Below are 18,388 nucleotides of genomic sequence, written 5' to 3'. Positions count from 1 at the left end.
TAGGTACTAGAGACTGTGTGAACTGCAAATCTTGACCAAGAAACATCCAGTGGCATTCAGGATCACACCTTGCTATTGCCATAGGATAATCTAGAACAGAAAGTAAAAAGGGAGCCATATTACTCTCTGACCTCCCTCAGAACAATAAAATAAAAAAACTATGGAAAAATTCTCCAAACCTCTGAGGAGAATGAAAGCCCTATTTTCAGGTATTCCCATCAGACAGCGAATGCTACATACCTGTAAAAGGTATTCTCCGAGGACAGCAGGCTGATTGTTCTCACTGATGGGTGACGTCCACGGCAGCCCCTCCAATCGGAAACTTCACTAGCAAAGGCCTTTGCTAGCTCTCGCGCGCCCATGCGCACCGCGCATGCGCGGCCGTCTTCCCGCCCGAACTGGCTCGTGTTCGTCAGTCCCATATGTAGCAAGACAAAGACAAGGAAAGACACAACTCCAAAGGGGAGGCGGGCGGGTTTGTGAGAACAATCAGCCTGCTGTCCTCGGAGAATACCTTCTACAGGTATGTAGCATTTGCTTTCTCCGAGGACAAGCAGGCTGCTTGTTCTCACTGATGGGGTATCCCTAGCCCCCAGGCTCACTCAAAACAACAAACATGGTCAATTGGACCTCGCAAAGGCGAGGACATAACTGAGATTGACCTAACAACTTATCCAACTAACTGAGAGTGTAGCCTGGAACAGAATAAAAAATGGGCCTAGGGGGGTGGAGTTGGATTCTAAACCCCGAACAGATTCTGAAGCACTGACTGCCCGAACCGACTGTCGCGTCGGGTATCCTGCTGCAGGCAGTAATGAGATGTGAATGTGTGGACACATGACCACGTCGCAGCTTTGCAAATCTCTTCAATAGTGGCTGACTTCAAGTGAGCCACTGACACTGCCATGGCTCTAACATTATGAGCCGTGACATGACCGTCAAGAGCCAGCCCAGCCTGGGCGTAAGTGAAGGAAATGCAATCTGCTAGCCAATTAGAAATGGTGCGTTTCCCCACAGCCACTCCCCTCCTGTTGGGATCAAAAGAAACAAACAATTGGGCGGACTGTCTGTTGGGCTGTGTCCGCTCCAGATAGAAGGCCAATGCTCTTTTGCAGTCCAATGTGTGCAGCTGATGTTCAGCAGGGCAGGAATGAGGACAAGGAAAGAATGTTGGCAAGACAATTGACTGGTTCAGATGGAACTCCGACACTACCTTCGGCAAGAACTTAGGGTGAGTGTGGAGGACTACTCTGTTATGATGAAATTTGGTGTAAGGGGCCTGGGCTACCAGGGCCTGAAGCTCACTGACTCTACGAGCTGAAGTAACTGCCACCAAGAAAATGACCTTCCAGGTCAAGTACTTCAGATGGCAGGAGTTCAGTGGCTCAAAAGGAGGTTTCATCAGCTGGGTGAGAACGACATTGAGATCCCATGACACTGTAGGAGGTTTGACGGGGGTGCTTTGACAAAAGCAAACTTCTCATGAAGCGAACAACAAAAGGCTGTCCTGAGATCGGCTTACCTTCCACACGGTAATGGTATGCACTGATTGCGCTAAGGTGAACCCTTACAGAGTTGGTCTTGAGACCAGACTCAGACAAGTGCAGAAGGTATTTAAGCAGGGTCTGTGTAGGACAGGAGGGAGGATCTAAGGCCTTGCTGTCACACCAGACGGCAAACCTCCTCCATAAAATGAAGTAATTCCTCTTAGTGGAATCTTTTCTGGAAGCAAGCAAGACACGGGAGACACCCTCCGACAGACCCAAAGAGGCAAAGTCTACGCTCTCAACATCCAGGCCGTGAGAGCCAGAGACTGGAGGTTGGGATGCAGAAGCGCCCTTTCGTTCTGGGTGATGAGGGTCGGAAAACACTCCAATCTCCACGGTTCTTCGGAGGACAACTCTAGAAGGAGAGGGAACCAGATCTGATGCGGCCAAAAAGGAGCAATCAGAATCATGGTGCCTCGGTCTTGCTTGAGTTTCAACAAAGTCTTCCCCACCAGAGGTATGGGAGGATAAGTATACAGCAGGCTGTACCCCCAATCCAGGAGGAAGGCATCCGATGCCAGTCTGCCGTGGGCCTGAAGTCTGGAACAGAACTGAGGGACCTTGTGGTTGGCTCGAGATGCAATGAGATCTACCAAGGGGGTGCCCCACACCTGGAAGATCTGGCGCACTACTCTGGAGTTGAGCGACCACTCGTGAGGTTGCATAATCCTGCTCAACCTGTCGGCCAGACTGTTGTTTACGCCTGCCAGATATGTGGCTTGAAGCAACATGCCGTGACGACGAGCCCACAGCCACATGCTGATGGCCTCCTGACACAGGGGGCGAGATCCGGTGCCCCCCTGCTTGTTGATGTAATACATGGCAACCTGGTTGTCTGTCTGAATTTGGATAATTTGGTGGGACAGCCGATCTCTGAAAGCCTTCAGAGCGTTCCAGACCGCTCGTAACTCCAGGAGATTGATCTGCAGATCGCGTTCCTGGAGGGACCAGCTTCCCTGGGTGTGAAGCCCATCGAAATGAGCTCCCCACCCCAGGAGAGACGCATCCGTAGTCAGCACTTTTTGTGGCTGAGGAATTTGGAAAGGGCGTCCACCAATACAGGGATTTGAGAAAACTCGTGGACAGGTGGATCACGTCTTCTAGATCCCCAGCAGCTTGAAACCACTGGGAAGCTAGGGTCCATTGAGCAGATCGCATGTGAAGACAAGCCATGGGAGTCACATGAACTGTGGAAGCCATGTGGCCAAGCAATCTCAACATCTGCCAAGCTGTGATCTGCTGAGACGCTTGCACCCGGGAGACGAGGGACAACAGAGTGTTGGCCCTTGTCTCCGGAAGATAGGCACGAGCCGTCCGAGAATCCAGCAGAGCTCCTATGAATTTGAGTCTCTGTACTGGGAGAAGATGGGACTTTGGATAATTTATTACAAACCCCAGTAGCTCCAGGAGTCGAATAGTCATCTGCATGGACTGTAGAGCTCCTGCCTCGGATGTGTTCTTCACCAGCCAATCATCGAGATAAGGGAACACATGCACTCCCAGCCTGCGAAGCGCTGCTGCTACTACAGCCAGGCACTTCGTGAACACCCTGGGCGCAGAGGCGAGCCCAAAGGGTAGCAAACAGTACTGGAAGTGACGTGTGCCCAGCTGAAATCACAGATACTGCCTGTGAGCTGGCAATATCGGGATGTGTGTGTAGGCGTCCTTCAAGTCCAGAGAGCATAGCCAATCGTTTTCCTGAATCATGGGAAGAAGAGTGCCCAGGGAAAGCATCCTGAACTTTTCCTTGACCAGATATTTGTTCAGGGCCCTTAGGTCTAGGATGGGACGCATCCCCCCTGTTTTCATTTCCACAAGGAAGTACCTGGAATAGAATCCCAGCCCTTCTTGCCCGGATGGCACGGGCTCGACCGCATTGGCGCTGAGAAGGGTGGAGAGTTCCTCTGCAAGTACCTGCTTGTGCTGGAAGCTGTAGGACTGAGCTCCTGGTGGGCAATTTGGAGGCTTTGAGCCCAAATTGAGGGTGTATCTTTGCCGGACTATTTGAAGAACCCACCGGTCGGAGGTTATAAGAGGCCACCTTTGGTGAAAAACTTTTAACCTCCCCCTGACCGGCAGATCGCCCGGCACGGACACGTTGATGTCGGCTATGCTCTGCTGGAGCCAGTCAAAAGCTCATCCCCTGCTTTTGCTGGGGAGCCGTGGGGCCTTGCTGAGGCGCACGCTGCTGACGAGAGCGAGCGCGCTGGGGCTTAGCCTGGGCAGCAGGCTGTCGAGGAGGAGGATTGTACCTACGCTAACCAGAAGAGTAGGGAACAGCCCTCCTTCCCCCATGAAAACGTCTACCTGAGGAGGTAGATGCTGAAGGCTGCCAGCGGGAGAACTTGTCGAAGCGGTATCCCGCTGGTGGAGCTGCTCTACCACCTGTTCGACTTTCTCTCCAAAAATGTTGTCCGCTCGGCAAGGAGAGTCCGCAATCCGCTGCTGGATCCTATTCTCCAGGTCGGAGGCACGCAGCCATGAGAGTCTGCGCATCACCACACCTTGAGCAGCGGCCCTGGAAGCAACATCAAAGGTATCATATACCCTCTGGCCAGGAATTTTCTGCACGCCTTCAGCTGCCTGACCACCTCCTGAAACGGCTTGGCTTGCTCAGGAGGGAGCTTGTCCACCAAGCCCGCCAACTGCCGCACATTGTTCCGCATATGGATGCTCGTGTAGAGCTGGTAGGACTGAATCTTGGCCACGAGCAAAGAAGAATGGTAGGCCTTCCTCCCAAAGGAGTCTAAGGTTCTAGAGTCCTTGCCCGGGGGCGCCGAAGCATGCTCCCTAGAACTCTTAGCCTTCTTTAGGGCCAGATCCACCACACCAGAGTCGTGAGGCAACTGAGTGCGCATCAGCTCTGGGTCCCCATGGATCCGGTACTGGGACTCGATCTTCTTGGGAATGTGGGGATAAGTTAGAGGCTTGGTCCAGTTCGCCAGCAATGTCTTTTTGAGGACATGATGCATGGGTACTGTGGACGCTTCCTTAGGAGGAGAAGGATAGTCTAGGAGTTCAAACATTTCAGCCCTGGGCTCGTCCTCCACAACCACCGGGAAGGGGATGGCTGTAGACATCTCCCGGACAAAGGCCGCGAAAGACAGACTCTCGGGAGGAGAAAGCTGCCTTTCAGGGGAGGGAGTGGGATCAGAAGGAAGGCCATCAGACTCCTCATCAGAGAAATATCTGATGTACTCCTCCTCCTCCCACGAGGCCTCACCATCGGTATCAGACACAAGTTCATGAACCTGTGTCTGAAGCCGTGCCCGACTCGACTCCTTGGAAACACGGCCACGGTGGGAGCGTCGAGAGGTAGACTCCCTCGCCCGCACCGGCGAAGCTCCTTCCACCGACGTCGTCGGGGAGTCTTCCTGGGAGGCGGCCGCAGCCGATGGCGGAGACCTCACCCCGGGCAAAGGGCCAGCCGGTGCCTCACTCGATGGTACCGGTGGCGCAGGCACCCCCGCTACCGGAGGGGAAGGGCGCAACAGCTCTCCCAGGATCTCTGGGAGAACGCCCCGGAGACTCTCGTGCAGAGCAGCTGTGGAGAAAGACATGGAAGCCGATGCAGGCGTCGAGGTCAGAGTCTGTTCCGGGCGTGGAGGTGGTTCCGGGCTGTCCAAGGTGGAGCGCATCGACACCTCCTGAACAGAGGGTGAGCGATCCTCCCGGTGCCGATGCCTACTGGGTGCCGACTCCCTCGGCGACCCAGAGCTCTTGGTACCGATGCGGGAAGGAGACCGGTGTCGATGCTTCTTTGATTTCTTCAAATGAAGTATGTCACCAGAGCTTCCCGGTATCGACGAGGAGGACGTAGAATCCAACCGTCTCTTCCTCGGGGCCGAGGCCGAAGAAGGTCGGTCTCGGGGGGGCTGTACCGCAGGAGCCCTCAGGGCAGGAGGAGACCCACCCGAAGGCTCACCGCCACCAGCAGGGGAATGGACAACCCTCACCTGCACTCCAGTCGAAGCACCACCGTCCGACGACATCAGCAACAGCGGAGGTCCCGGTACCACCGACGCCGACGCAGCTTTCCGATGTCTCGGTACCGACGATGCAGAGGGTCGAAACCTCAATGCCGTCGATGCAGTCGATGCCGAGGTCAAAGACTTCGATGCTGTCGACGTCGATGCACTCGATGCCTCCGGTGCTGTTGTCGACGAAGAGCCCGAGAACAACACGTTCCACTGGGCCAATCTCGCTACCTGAGTCCTCTTCTGTAAAAGAGCACAAAGACTGCAGGCCTGCGGGCGGTGCCCAGCCCCCAGACACTGAAGACACGAAGCGTGCCTATCAGTGAGCGAGATTACCCGGGCGCACTGGGTGCACATCTTGAAGCCGCTGGGAGACTTCGATGACATGGGCGGAAAAATCATGCCGGCGAAATCAAAATTTGTGATGGTGACAAAGGGCACCAAAAATAAGGGAGAGAGAAAAAACCCGTACCGAGGGCACAAAAAAGGCCTACCCCGAAAGCGAAAGGAAACTTACGCCGGGGAAACAAACTGGACACACGGGAAGGGCCAAAGACCAAAGGTCTCTTTTTTATTTTTTTAGCGAAATCGCGAAGACGCGCGAGGGTCAACTTGAGGGGCACGAAACGGCGGCAAAACACGACCGTCCCGAGCGCGGACAAAAGAAGACTGACGAACACGAGCCGGTTCGGGCGGGAAGACGGCCGCGCATGGGCGCACGAGAGCTAGCAAAGGCCTTTGCTAGTGAAGTTTCCGATTGGAGGGGCTGCCGTGGACGTCACCCATCAGTGAGAACAAGCAGCCTGCTTGTCCTCGGAGAATAATAAACTATGAGAAACCCTTTTCCACTGACAGATAGAAGGATAGTTTGTTTCATAGCTGGCAATCAAAGACCAAAAGACCTATTGACCTTGTACTGCGGTCTGCTGGGGTCTCCCTCAAAAATGAGTGCCAAAGATCTCATCAGGCACACAGGTTGCGCTCCATGTGAGCTCACAGATGTGGATAAAAGCCATTCAGGACACTGCTCTCACCAGCAAAGAAAGATGGATTTACCCCAAGCTCACCAGGGCCAGCCATATGAAAAGATACCCCCCACTACTCATGATGCTAGTGGAAGACCTCACCTGCAACCTTCTTCTCTTGGCACTAGATTTAAATGTTAGAAACTCTAACTGAAGGAAAAGAAACCAGTAAGAAAGAGGAAGAAGCAGGGAGAGAACTCAGCTCCTATGAGTTAGCCCCTTTTGCCAAGGCCTGCATCCTGAAGCAGGCCCAAAAATTATATCAGACATGTTGGCTGAGCCAGTAGGAAAGACCTGTTCTTTGAACCAGTACTCTGGAAGACATGCTGCTGCAAGCCGGAACATTCAACCTCTAACCCAAGCTCCCTTGGAACTAGCCAAAGAAAGGATATCACCCCTCTTTGCGGTATGGGCGCCTACTTCCACTGTTTACACTAGCGTAGCCTGAAACAAATGCTGCTAAGTTCTACTAACATCTTGAGGAGAGGAAGCAACTTCCCATTCTACTATTTAAACTCCTTCAGGGGACTGGAAGGGGGGGAGGGGAGGAGAGTAAAGCAACAACACAGCTCCTAAGCAAATTGAAAAGTTGGATGCGCTAGGAAGTGTCTTGTGATAATACTGACAATATATCTTGACCACATAACGGATAGGCATATTGCTGTAAAAAAATCCTTTTTTAGTGTTGGGCCATAAGAACCAAGGCCCCTCGAGACACAATTGTGCTTATTACCATGTTCATGTATTATGTTTTCTTTTGATATGTGGTTGATTCTTACTTTTATGTTGCAAAGTTCAATAAACAATCTTAAATATAAGGAGGGGGAAATGGGAGGGAGGGAGGGAAAATGTAAAATCTTTGATGATAAATATGAATGTTCTATATTTGTGTTCCTAAATATGATATGATATTCAAAAAAGCTCTACTGGAAAAGAAACGACTCTAACATGTTGATCATCAATAAAAATTATTGAAACATAAACTCCTTTAGGGGTTAGAAAGAAAACAGCGGAAACAAGTGAGGAGGAGGGCAAGAACTTGGACTCCTCAAAGTGGCGCTCATTTTCAAAGAACCTTAGACTTACAAAGTTCCATAAGTTACTATGGAACTTTGTAAGCCTAAATGCTTTGAAAATATGCCTCACTAGTATCATCCCTTCTTCAGATCAAATAAGTTTTCTGTATGTTATTTTTGCTTTGTTTTGGAGCTTAAAATCTCAGTGAGATACCCCTCTGCTCAAATAACGCCTAGTTCTCCAACCGGGTCACAAGCTGCTTCAGTAACTAGTCCAGGAGCTGCATGATCTGTCTGTCAACATCTTCTGGAGACAGAGAAATACTCAGCATCTAAGTCTGCACAGTGCCCTTACTGAGTGAAGCATGAGAGAGACATGGGAAAGTCACTCCTTGCTCTGGGATTGGTAACATCGAATGTTGCTACTATTTGGGTTTCTGAAAAACAAAAATGGGGAAAATGTAACACAGACTCACTCCTCAAAAAAGTACAATATGAGTAAAGGGAAAATCTAACTACCATGGTTTTCTTTGAAACAATCCACAATGGTAAAGTGAATGCATCAGATAAACTTTGGAAACAAGGCTATTGGATCTCTTATAGCATTTGCTATTTCAAATCCCAAGCTTGATGGCATTATCAATCACCTGCATTGTGCTTGTCATATTTTACTTAGTTTCACTTCAATTAGCACTTCACTCCTTAAACTCCTTAAAGGTTTCACACATCTCCTATGCGCTTCAGTCACTGTTTGTAAAAAAACAAATCCACTGGCGTTCTTTGTTATACAGAATCATGTTTAAATCTCCCCTTCTGACAGACAGAATTGTTACAAAACCACAAATCATAAACTGGTCAAACGCGTGTCCCATACTAATGCAATGTTCAACTAGGGGTGCCTCTATGTCCCAACACTTTAATTATTATTATTATTATCATTTGTATAGCGCTACCAGACGCTGAACATCTGATACAAAGAGACAGTCTCTGCTCAAAAGAGCTTACTCTTGTGTTCCAACATCCGTGTTTTCAATGGCATCAAGGTTTTACCTACATACACTAAACAGCATACACACTATCCTGCATACACTACCATTATAGAACTGCAATCAGTTGAAACCTTCAGATGAATTTGATGACCATTCAAAAACACACTGCTGCCACTATATGCATTGATGCATACACTACATCTACTGCATGGAGATTGACCTGTTGCAGTCAATGGAGACAAGGTGTTGGAATGCACAGGTAAATATGAGGGGACCAATATATCTCGTATATTCCTGCCTCTCTTAAATGCAAATATAGGAGGCTGGTGAAGACTGGTATGTACTGTTTTACACAGCAATACCTCATTGACTGAACTGCATAGGAAATATTTGAAACCTTGTTTAGGCTCCTTCTGTTGGGGAATTTTGGTTTATAGTTTGGTTTTCATTCTAATTGACATTTCAAGTCATATGTTAGTTCATTCATTTATTCATGACCAGTTGTCAGCTCTTGTGGGTCATGTAATTGTTACATCATTCAGCAGGCGGGCTCTCTATAGTTGGCATCTTTAAAGTTGGTGTTTTTCTACATCTCCATGCACAATTTATAACCCAGCATGACAAGTGCGGGATTTTCAAGGTATTTAGAGCTTATTTTTGCTTTGTTCGCGGCAATATTGTGTTATCGGTTTAAAATAATAACTATTTTGTTCATTTTCAGATGATTTTTGCAACTTGTAAAAGTAGGAAGTAGGTCTGAGGGACAAAACGCCATTAACACACAGCAGTGGGCATCGGGTGTCAGAAGATTCACACAGCTCTGTGATTGCCTTTGCAAGCTAAGTAGTCTTTCTTCATTACTTTGTTCTGTTTGAGGTAGTTTTTTCATTATATATATGGACATTTTATGCATTCAGTGTAAGCAGTGAAGTGAGAATTGAAGTGAAACTAAGTAAACTCTGACAAGCACAATGCAAGTGATTGATAACACCAGCGGGCTTGGGATTTGAAATAGTGTATGTCATAAGAGATCCAACAGCCTGGTTTCCAAAGTTTATCTGATGCATTCGCTTTACCTTTGTGGACTGCTTCAAAGAAAGTCATGGTAGTTAGGCTCTCCCTTTACTCTTATTATACTATTTGGGTTTCTGCTAGGTACTTATGATCTGGAATGGGAACTGCTGGAAGCAGGATACTGGGCTAGGTGGACCACTAGTCTGACCCAGTATGGCTATTCTTATTTGCTTATGATTTATTTTTTTTCTCTATCGCCATCCGCTGGCTGATAGGCACAACCTCAGGATCTGGACCGGTCTGGTGAGGATATGAAGGAAATGGCAATCTAAAGATGCAACTACTGACACATGAACATGCCCCAATATGCTCAGATTTAAAGGGGGCATGTCTTAGGAAAAGTTGGGAGGGCCAAAATTTATCCAGTCAGTATTCAACCTGTGGCGATCATTGCTTTCTTCAACACTGGCCGCCGTAGGATGATTTAGACACAAATATTTAGTGTCGGGTAACACTAGTTAGACATGATATTCAGCTGTGGTATCCAGTCAGGTATCACTAAATATCATATGAGGACCTGGTCAGCTGCTTCTATCTGGTTAACTACTTCTGAATATTGATCCCTTTATGTATATTTCCCATTTTACTGTTGTGTCTGAAATGCATCCAAATACATTTACAGCTGTTTGTGAGTAGGTGTAAATATACATGCATATTTTATAATCTACTCATATACTTTGCAACTCCATCTGCATTACACTCAAATTATATCTCTGAATATTTGCGTTGTATTAAAAAACTGCATGTCATCTTGCCATCCCATGTAATTTTACATATCTACACTGTGGAATAATTTTATAAAAGCTCATTTCCATGTGGAGATGCTTCTAAAATAACCTCCCTACTATGACTGTCCATATACTTTTTTTTTAATTGTATTTAAGTTTTATTATCAACAACATTAAGAGACACTGCTGTCATCCGGTTGTTTCTTCATGGTACCAACACTGGATACAGCAACTAACATAACAAGTAATTCTATGTACATTATTTTACACCCCCTACCATCCCCCTACTATCTCCCTCCCATTTCCAGAAATTTTAAAGAACCATTTTACTAAAGTGTGGTAAAGTTTTGTACTTACTGTATCTTAACTGCAAAAGTTAAGGTATGGTAAGTGCAAAGCCTATGTGGTAAATTCAGGGGGCATGCCCAGCATTTGCCTTGTATTTACCATACAGGGCACTTACCACATATACAACTGCAGTACAAGCATCTACAGATAGCTCAAGTGCACATGCATTATCTGCTAGTGAATGTATCATGGTTGCCTCAGTGCTGTTTCAACTGTCAAAAAAAAAAAAGATGAGGCAGCAGCAGTTCACCCCCTCCACCACAAGGTTCAATGCTATTTAATACCACCTATACAAAAAATGGAGTCTGTGGTTCACATCAGTTTTGATCCTCCCCTGGAACAGGCAACTCCCCTCCAAATCCCCACAGCACAAGTGCCACACTTCTGACACCCCCCAACAGCTCCTAACCTCCATACTGGCACAATTTTAATACCCAAAGCCACATAGGGCAAGAATGGAAGAGAACTGCTCTTGTCCTGACTTGCTAGACTACCAGGGAACCGCTGGGTAAGTCCTGCAGGGGAAGGAAGATAGGAGCAGGGGTGGGATTTGATTGGGTCTTAAGGTTTGTTGGGGATGGGGAGTAGAAGGGAGGTATTTGTGCCAAGGGGATTGGAAAGGGTGGAGTACTACTGCTAGATGAGGAGATCGGAAAGGGGGGCTTATGCTGTCGAGGAGCAAAAGAGGAAGTACTTGTGTTGGAGAGATCAGACGGGGGTCAACCACAACCTCCCCTTTTTTGATAGCTGGGGCATGGACTGTATCTAATGCCACCTCTTGCACTATAGCTGTGCTATCAGCAGTTAGCTAACCAGCACCCTAGTTGTCACAACTGGCCATTCCTCTGCACTATATATGTCACATCCGTGACCCACCCCTACCCACATTAAGCAGCTAGCACAGATTTGTTTTTACAGTGCTGGCTGGTTGTTAATGCAGCTTAATAGAAGGATTCTTAAGTGCTTTAAGGAATAATTTTCAAAGCCATTTCATGGAGAAACACCTGTTTTATTACCAAACATAGCTTGTAATAAAACTGCCCAGCATTTATGTAGGCAAAAGTATACATGAAACACTATGTTGTACTGTAAAGATGTTCCTAGGGGTGGAGATAGGATGCGGCTTCAATTTATGTACATATGTTTAGATTTTTTAAACTATATACATACATATATATATATATATACATTTTCTTTAAAATTTTCAGAATATTGACATAAGTATTAAAAGTGCATTTTCAGCTAGATAATTTTTATAAAAGGACTCATTTAAAGCATGTAGTTAATTTCATATGGGAAAAACTACAACCATCCAGGAAATTTCCATTAAAAATTAATTGCAAGTACATGCTAAAAGTGTGTGTGTGTGTGTGTGTGTGTGTGTGTGTCAGTGGGAGGACCACACGGTCAGAGCCCCCTTTTTTAAACCCAGCTAACTGAATGCACGATGCAAAAATCTAGGTATATTTTCAGTCAGGCTGAGGAAAATTTCAAATAGAGCAATCTATCCTGGTAAAAAGCATTGAAAACTGAATTGTATATATTTTATTGTGTTTACCTTTTCAATCTGTTTATACCAGATCATAAGCACATCTTCTAACTGGTGAACCATGTCAGGATTAGAGGATGCTGCCATCACTTCCTCAAAACACAGAAGTTTAGAAAGGTCAATTGTGTCAATCTTCTTTAACTCAACAGCTCCCTCTATGCTCACTCTAGCACCTAAAATGAATTGTGAAGAAACTTACAACTAATTCACTCTATTAGGTCCTAGCAAACTGTGCAACTTTGGGTAAGATGTACATTAATGTATCTGTAAACAGTCTATATAAGTGAAAATGCAAATAGTAATAATAAAGTCACTTCCCTGTCACAGGTGGTCTCTGAAAATAGAGGTTATCAATTACACAAGTGTATCATATTACTGCCATCATTAGCAAAATTGTGTGAAGTTACTGTCACCATTAGCAAAAGGTTTTGTTTACCATTTACAGGTTTCTGAAAAAGGAAAAAGTTGCACATCCATAGTAGATTCCAAACTACAAAGCAAAATATACAAATCGGAAAAAACTCTACCCAGAATATACAAGATCAATACAGAAAAAAATGGATAACAGCACACCCTCTTCGAAGTCAGTATTATTAAATGTAAAACCAATATTTTACACATGAATGAAGAGTATCATATGTGTAATCATAGACCTACAACTCACTTATAGGGCCTCTTACGAGCCAACCCATTTCAAGTCTGCAACCTCAAGGTCTTAATATGATTAATCATAATGTGTTTTTAAACAATTTTTATAAAAAGTGATCAAATTTAATAGTGAAACCTATTAAAAAGAGAAATTTTAATTACCACAACACAAATCACACAATCAGCAGTTATTCTGAGAAAATCACTTAGATTATAATTGCAGCCACTGCCTCTACGTATGGACACAACTTTCAACACCCATAAATACCCAACCCACAGCAGCCCAACAGAGCCTCAGAATTCTATATAGCTTTGATTGGGTAGAGAACAACTCTAAGGAGAGCTAAGTGGATGTTTGTGACTATAATATGAGAAAGTGCAAAGTGATGCATGTGGGAAAGAGGAACCTGAACTATAGCTACGTAATGCAAGATTGCACATTAGGAATCACTGCCCAAGAAAGGGATCTCGGCGTCGTTGTTGATGATACGTTGAAATCATCTGCTCAATGTGCTGCTGCGGCTAAAAAAGCAAATAGAATGTTAGGCAATATTAGGAAAGGAATGTAAAACAAAAGTGAGGACGTTATAGTGCCTTTGTATCGGTCCATGGTACGACTACACCCAAATATCGTGTTCAATTCTGGTCGCCGCATCTCAAAAACATATAATGGAATTAGAAAAGGTACAGAGAAGGGTGAAAAAATGATAAAGGGTTGGAACGACTTCCCTATGACGAAAGGCTGAAGCATCTAGGGTTCTTCAGCTTGGAGAAACGACGACAAAGGGGAGCTATGATAGAGGTCTATAAAATAATGAGTGGAGTTGAATGGGTAGATGTGAATCGTTTATTTACTCTTTCCAAAAATACTACTACTACTACTTAGCATTTCTATAGCGCTGCCAGGGTTACGCAGCGCTGTACAAGTTTAACATGAGGAAGGACAGTCCCTGCTCAAGAGAGCTTACAATCTAAAGGTTACAAACTATGTAGTCAGTGTAGGTATCATGAATGGGGAAGGTGGTTAGGCGCCAAAAGCAAGGGAGAAGAGATGGGCTTTGAGTAAGGACTTGAAAATGGGCAGGGAGGGCACATGGCGTATGGGCTCGGGAAGTCTGTTCCAGGCATATGGTGATGCGAGGCAGAAGGGGCGGAGTCTGGAGTTAGCGGTGGTGCAGAAGGGTACAGATAGGAGTGATTTGTCCTGAGAGCGGAGGTTACGGGTGGGAACATACGGGGAGAGGAGGGTAGAGAGGTAATGGGGGGCTGCAGATTGAGTGCATTTGAAGGTTAATAGGAGAAGCTTGAACTGTATATGGTAGTGGATCGGGAGCAAGTGAAGTGACTTCAGGAGAGGGGTGATATCAGAGTATCGGTTCACGCGGTAGATAAGACATGCGGCGGAATTTTGGACAGATTGAAGGGGGGATAGATGGATAAGCGAGAGGCCAGTGAGAAGAAGGTTGCAATAGTCAAGACGAGAGGTAACGAGCGAGTGGACGAGGGTTCGGGTGGTCTGTTCAGAGAGGAATGGGCGAATTTTCCAAATATTGTAGAGGAAGAAGCGACAGGTCTTAGCTGTCTGCTGGATATGGGAAGAGGAGAGGGAAAAGTCGAAGATGACTCCGAGATTGCGGGCTGAAGAGACGGGGAGGATGAGGGCATTGTCAACAGAGACGGAAAGTGGAGGAAGAGGAGAAGAGGGTTTGGGTGGAAAGACAAGGAGCTCAGTCTTTGCCATGTTCAGTTTCAGAGGCCGGTTGGACATCCAGGCAGCGATGTCTGAAAGGCAGGCTGAAACTTTGGCCTGGGTTTCGACCGTGATGTCGGGAGTGGAGAGATAAAGCTGGGTGTCATCAGCATAGAGATGGTACTGGAAATCATGTGATGAGATCAGCGAGCCCAGGGAAGAGGTGTAGATCGAGAAAAGAAGCGGTCCAAGGACAGATCCTTGAGGAACCCCAACAGAGAGCGGGATGGGGGTGGAAGAAGAGCCATTAGAATATACTCTGAAGGTGCGTTGGGAAAGATACAAAAAGAACCAGGAGAGGACGGAGCCCTGGAACCCGAATGAGGACAATGTGTCAAGAAGTAAAGTATGATTGACGGTGTCAAAGGCGGCAGATAGGTCGAGGAGGATGAGGATGGAATAGTGACCTTTGGATTTGGCAAGGAACAAGTCATTGCAGACTTTAGAGAGTGCTGTTTCTGTCGAGTGTAGTGGGCAAAAGCCGGATTGAAGCGGATCCAGGACGGCCTGAGAGGAGAGAAAATCAAGGCAGCGGCTGTGGACAGCGCGTTCAAGTAATTTGGAGAGGAAGGGTAGAAGAGAGATGGGGCGGTAATTGGAGAGACAGGTGGGGTCTAGTGATGGTTTTCTGAGAAGTGGCGTGACTACAGCGTGCTTGAAGGTGTCAGGGACAATAGCAGTGGAGAGAGAGAGGTTGAGGATGTGACAGATTGAGGGGTTAACTGTAGGAGAGATGTTGTTAAAATACTAGAAATAGGAGGCATGCGATGAAGCTACAAAGTAGGAAATTTAAAACGAACTGGAGAAAAGTTTTCTTCACTCAACGTGTAAATAAAATGTGGAGTAATACAGCGATATTGGAGGCAAGTAACTTCATTCCTTTCTTGCATAATGAACAACAGAATTGAATTAAATCCGCTACAATAACTATTAGATTTACAAGGAACATACTCTAGTCTGAATAAAGAAAAGATACTGTTATGTCGTAAACTGTGTTTGGTTGCGAGAAAATGTATAACATAGTAACATAGTAGATGACGGCAGAAAAAGACCTGCACGGTCCATCCAGTCTGCCCAACAAGATAACTCATATTTGCTACTTTTTGTGTATACCCTACTTTGATTTGTACCTGTGCTTTTCAGGGCACAGACCGTATAAGTCTGCCCAGCACTATCCCCGCCTCCCAACCACCAGCCCTGAGTCCCAACAACCGGCTCTGGCACAGATTGTATAAGTCTGCCCAGCACCATCCTCGCCTCTCAACCACCGGCTCTGGCACAGACCATATAAGTCTGCCCAGCACTATCCCCGCCTCCCAACCACCAGCCCCGCCTCCCGATCTTGACTAAGCTCCTGAAGATCCACTCCTTCGGCACAGGATTCCTTTATGCTTATCCCACGCATGTTTGAATTACATTAGCGTTTTCATTTCCACCACCTCCCGCGGGAGGGCATTCCAAGCGTCCACTACTCTCTCCGTGAAAAAATACTTCCTGACATTTTTATTGAGTCTGCCCCCCTTCAATCTCATTTCATGTCCTCTCGTTCTACCATCTTCCAATCTATGGAAAAGGTTCGTTTGCGGATTAATACCTTTCAAATATTTGAACGTCTGTATCATATCACCCCTGTTTCTCCTTTCCTCCAGAGTATACATGTTTAGTTCAGCAAGTCTCTCCTTATACGTCTTGTAGCGGAACTCCCATACCATTCTCGTAGCTTTTCTTTGCACCGCTTCAATTCTTTTTACATCCTTAACAAGATACGGCCTCCAAAACTGAACACAATACTCCAGGTGGGGCCTCACCAACGACTTATACAGGGGCATCAACACCCCCTTTCTTCTGCTGGTCACACCTCTCTCTATACAGCCTAACAACCTTCTAGCTACGGCCACCGCCTTGTCACACTGTTTCGTCACCTTCAAAACCTCAGATACTATCACCCCAAGATCCCTCTCTCCGCCCGTACGTATCAGACTCGCCTCGCCTAACACATACGTCTCCCGTGGATTTCTATTCCCTAAGTGCATCACTTTGCATTTCTTCGCATTGAATTTTAATTGCCAAACCTTACCATTCTTCTAGCTTCCTCAGATCCTTTTTCATGTTTTCCACTCCCTCCCAGGTGTCCACTCTGTTACAGATCTTAGTATCATCCGCAAATAGGAAAACTTTACCTTCTAACCCTTCGGCAATGTCACTCACAAATATATTGAACAGAATCGGCCCCAGCACCGATCCCTGAGGCACTCCACTACTCACCTTTCCCTCTTCCGAGCGAATTCCATTCATCACCACCCTCTGGCGTCTGTCCGTCAACCAGTTCCTAATCCAGTTCACCACTTCAGGTCCTATCTTCAGCCCATCCAGTTTATTTAAGAGCCTCCTGTGTAGAACCGTGTCAAAAGCTTTGCTGAAATCTAAGTAGATTACGTCCATAGCTCATCCCTGATTCAATTCTCCTGTCACCCAATCAAAGAACTCAATGAGATTCGTTTGGCACGATTTCCCTTTCGTAAAACCATGTTGTCTCGGATCTTGCAACTTATTGGCTTCCAGGAAATTCACTATCCTTTCCTTCAGCATCGCTTCCATTACTTTTCCAATAACCGAAGTGAGGCTTACCGGCCTGTAGTTTCCAGCTTCTTCCCTATCACCACTTTTGTGAAGAGGGGCCACCTCTGCCGTTCTCCAATCCCTCGGAACCTTTCCTGTCTGCAAGGATATATTAAACAAATCTTGAAGAGGACCCGCCAAAACCTCTCTGAGCTCCCTCAATATCCTGGGGTGGATCCCGTCCGGTCCCATGGCTTTGTCAACCTTTAGCTTTTCAAGTTGTTGATACACACTTTCTTCCGTGAACGGTGCTCTATCCACTTCATTTTCATTTGTACTATTTCCAGTCCATCGCGGTACTTCTCCAGGATTTTCTTCTGTGAAAACAGAACAAAAGTATCTATTTAGCAAATTTGCTAAATAGTGCAGCATAGGACCTCGATCAATCCTCCGACATTTTGGCACTGGCAAAATCAAGTGCATCAATTGTTGGCATGGGAGGCAAGAGAAGTTAGGGGCTCCGGCAAACAGAGAATACGCTTCCTCAAACTTTGGGGGTGCTTCTTGGATGGAATGACCCAGAGGGGGAGAAGCCTTATTCTCAATACATTGTAAACAATAATGACAGCTGTACACGTACACTGTATAAGTTATAGGTAAGAGCAGGGGAGGGGGGAGAGGGGAGGGGGTTTCATGGAAGAACTAGGGGAAAGAGGGAGGGTATGGGGTTATAGGTTGAGGAATAGATATAATGGATTCTACTTCATAACTTTAATGTGGTAGCAGATGCATCTATTGGAAGTAGTGCTAGAGATCATTTGTATTAGAATCCGGGGGTAGCCGAGTGATTAAAAGAGGGGTTAGACTGGGGAGGAAAATAAGTACATTGTGATGACAAACTGTGACACATGCTGTTATGTAGTTCACTTGACTTGTGATGTTTGTAAGCCTAAACATAACGAGCATATTGTTGACTTACTTATTAATAAAAATGTTGAAACATAAACTGTGGAATTCGTTGCCAGAGAATGTGATAAAGGCGGTTAGCTTAGCGGGGTTTAAAAAGATTTGGATGGCTTCCTAAAGGAAAAGTCCACAGACCATTGTTAAAATGACTTGGGGAAAATCCACTGCTTATTTCTGGAATAAGCAGCATAAAATGTATTGAACTTTTATGG

At 46.2% G+C, this 18,388-nt stretch overlaps 1 protein-coding gene across 1 annotated transcript in view; it reads right to left on the bottom strand.

The window, feature by feature from the left end:
• DNAH8 (dynein axonemal heavy chain 8) overlaps positions 1-18,388 on the bottom strand; it is a 1,267,128-nt gene that overhangs the window by 1,132,520 nt on the left and 116,220 nt on the right. The window contains 1 exon segment of the mRNA XM_030199255.1: positions 12,263-12,426. Within this exon segment, the coding sequence (XP_030055115.1) occupies positions 12,263-12,426 (164 nt within the window).

Source organism: Microcaecilia unicolor, chromosome 3, assembly GCF_901765095.1.
Source record: "Microcaecilia unicolor chromosome 3, aMicUni1.1, whole genome shotgun sequence".
Classification (NCBI taxonomy): Eukaryota; Metazoa; Chordata; class Amphibia; order Gymnophiona; family Siphonopidae; genus Microcaecilia; species Microcaecilia unicolor.
Note: the sequence above shows the minus strand (reverse complement) of the source record. Positions and strands in the feature narration are given on the sequence as shown.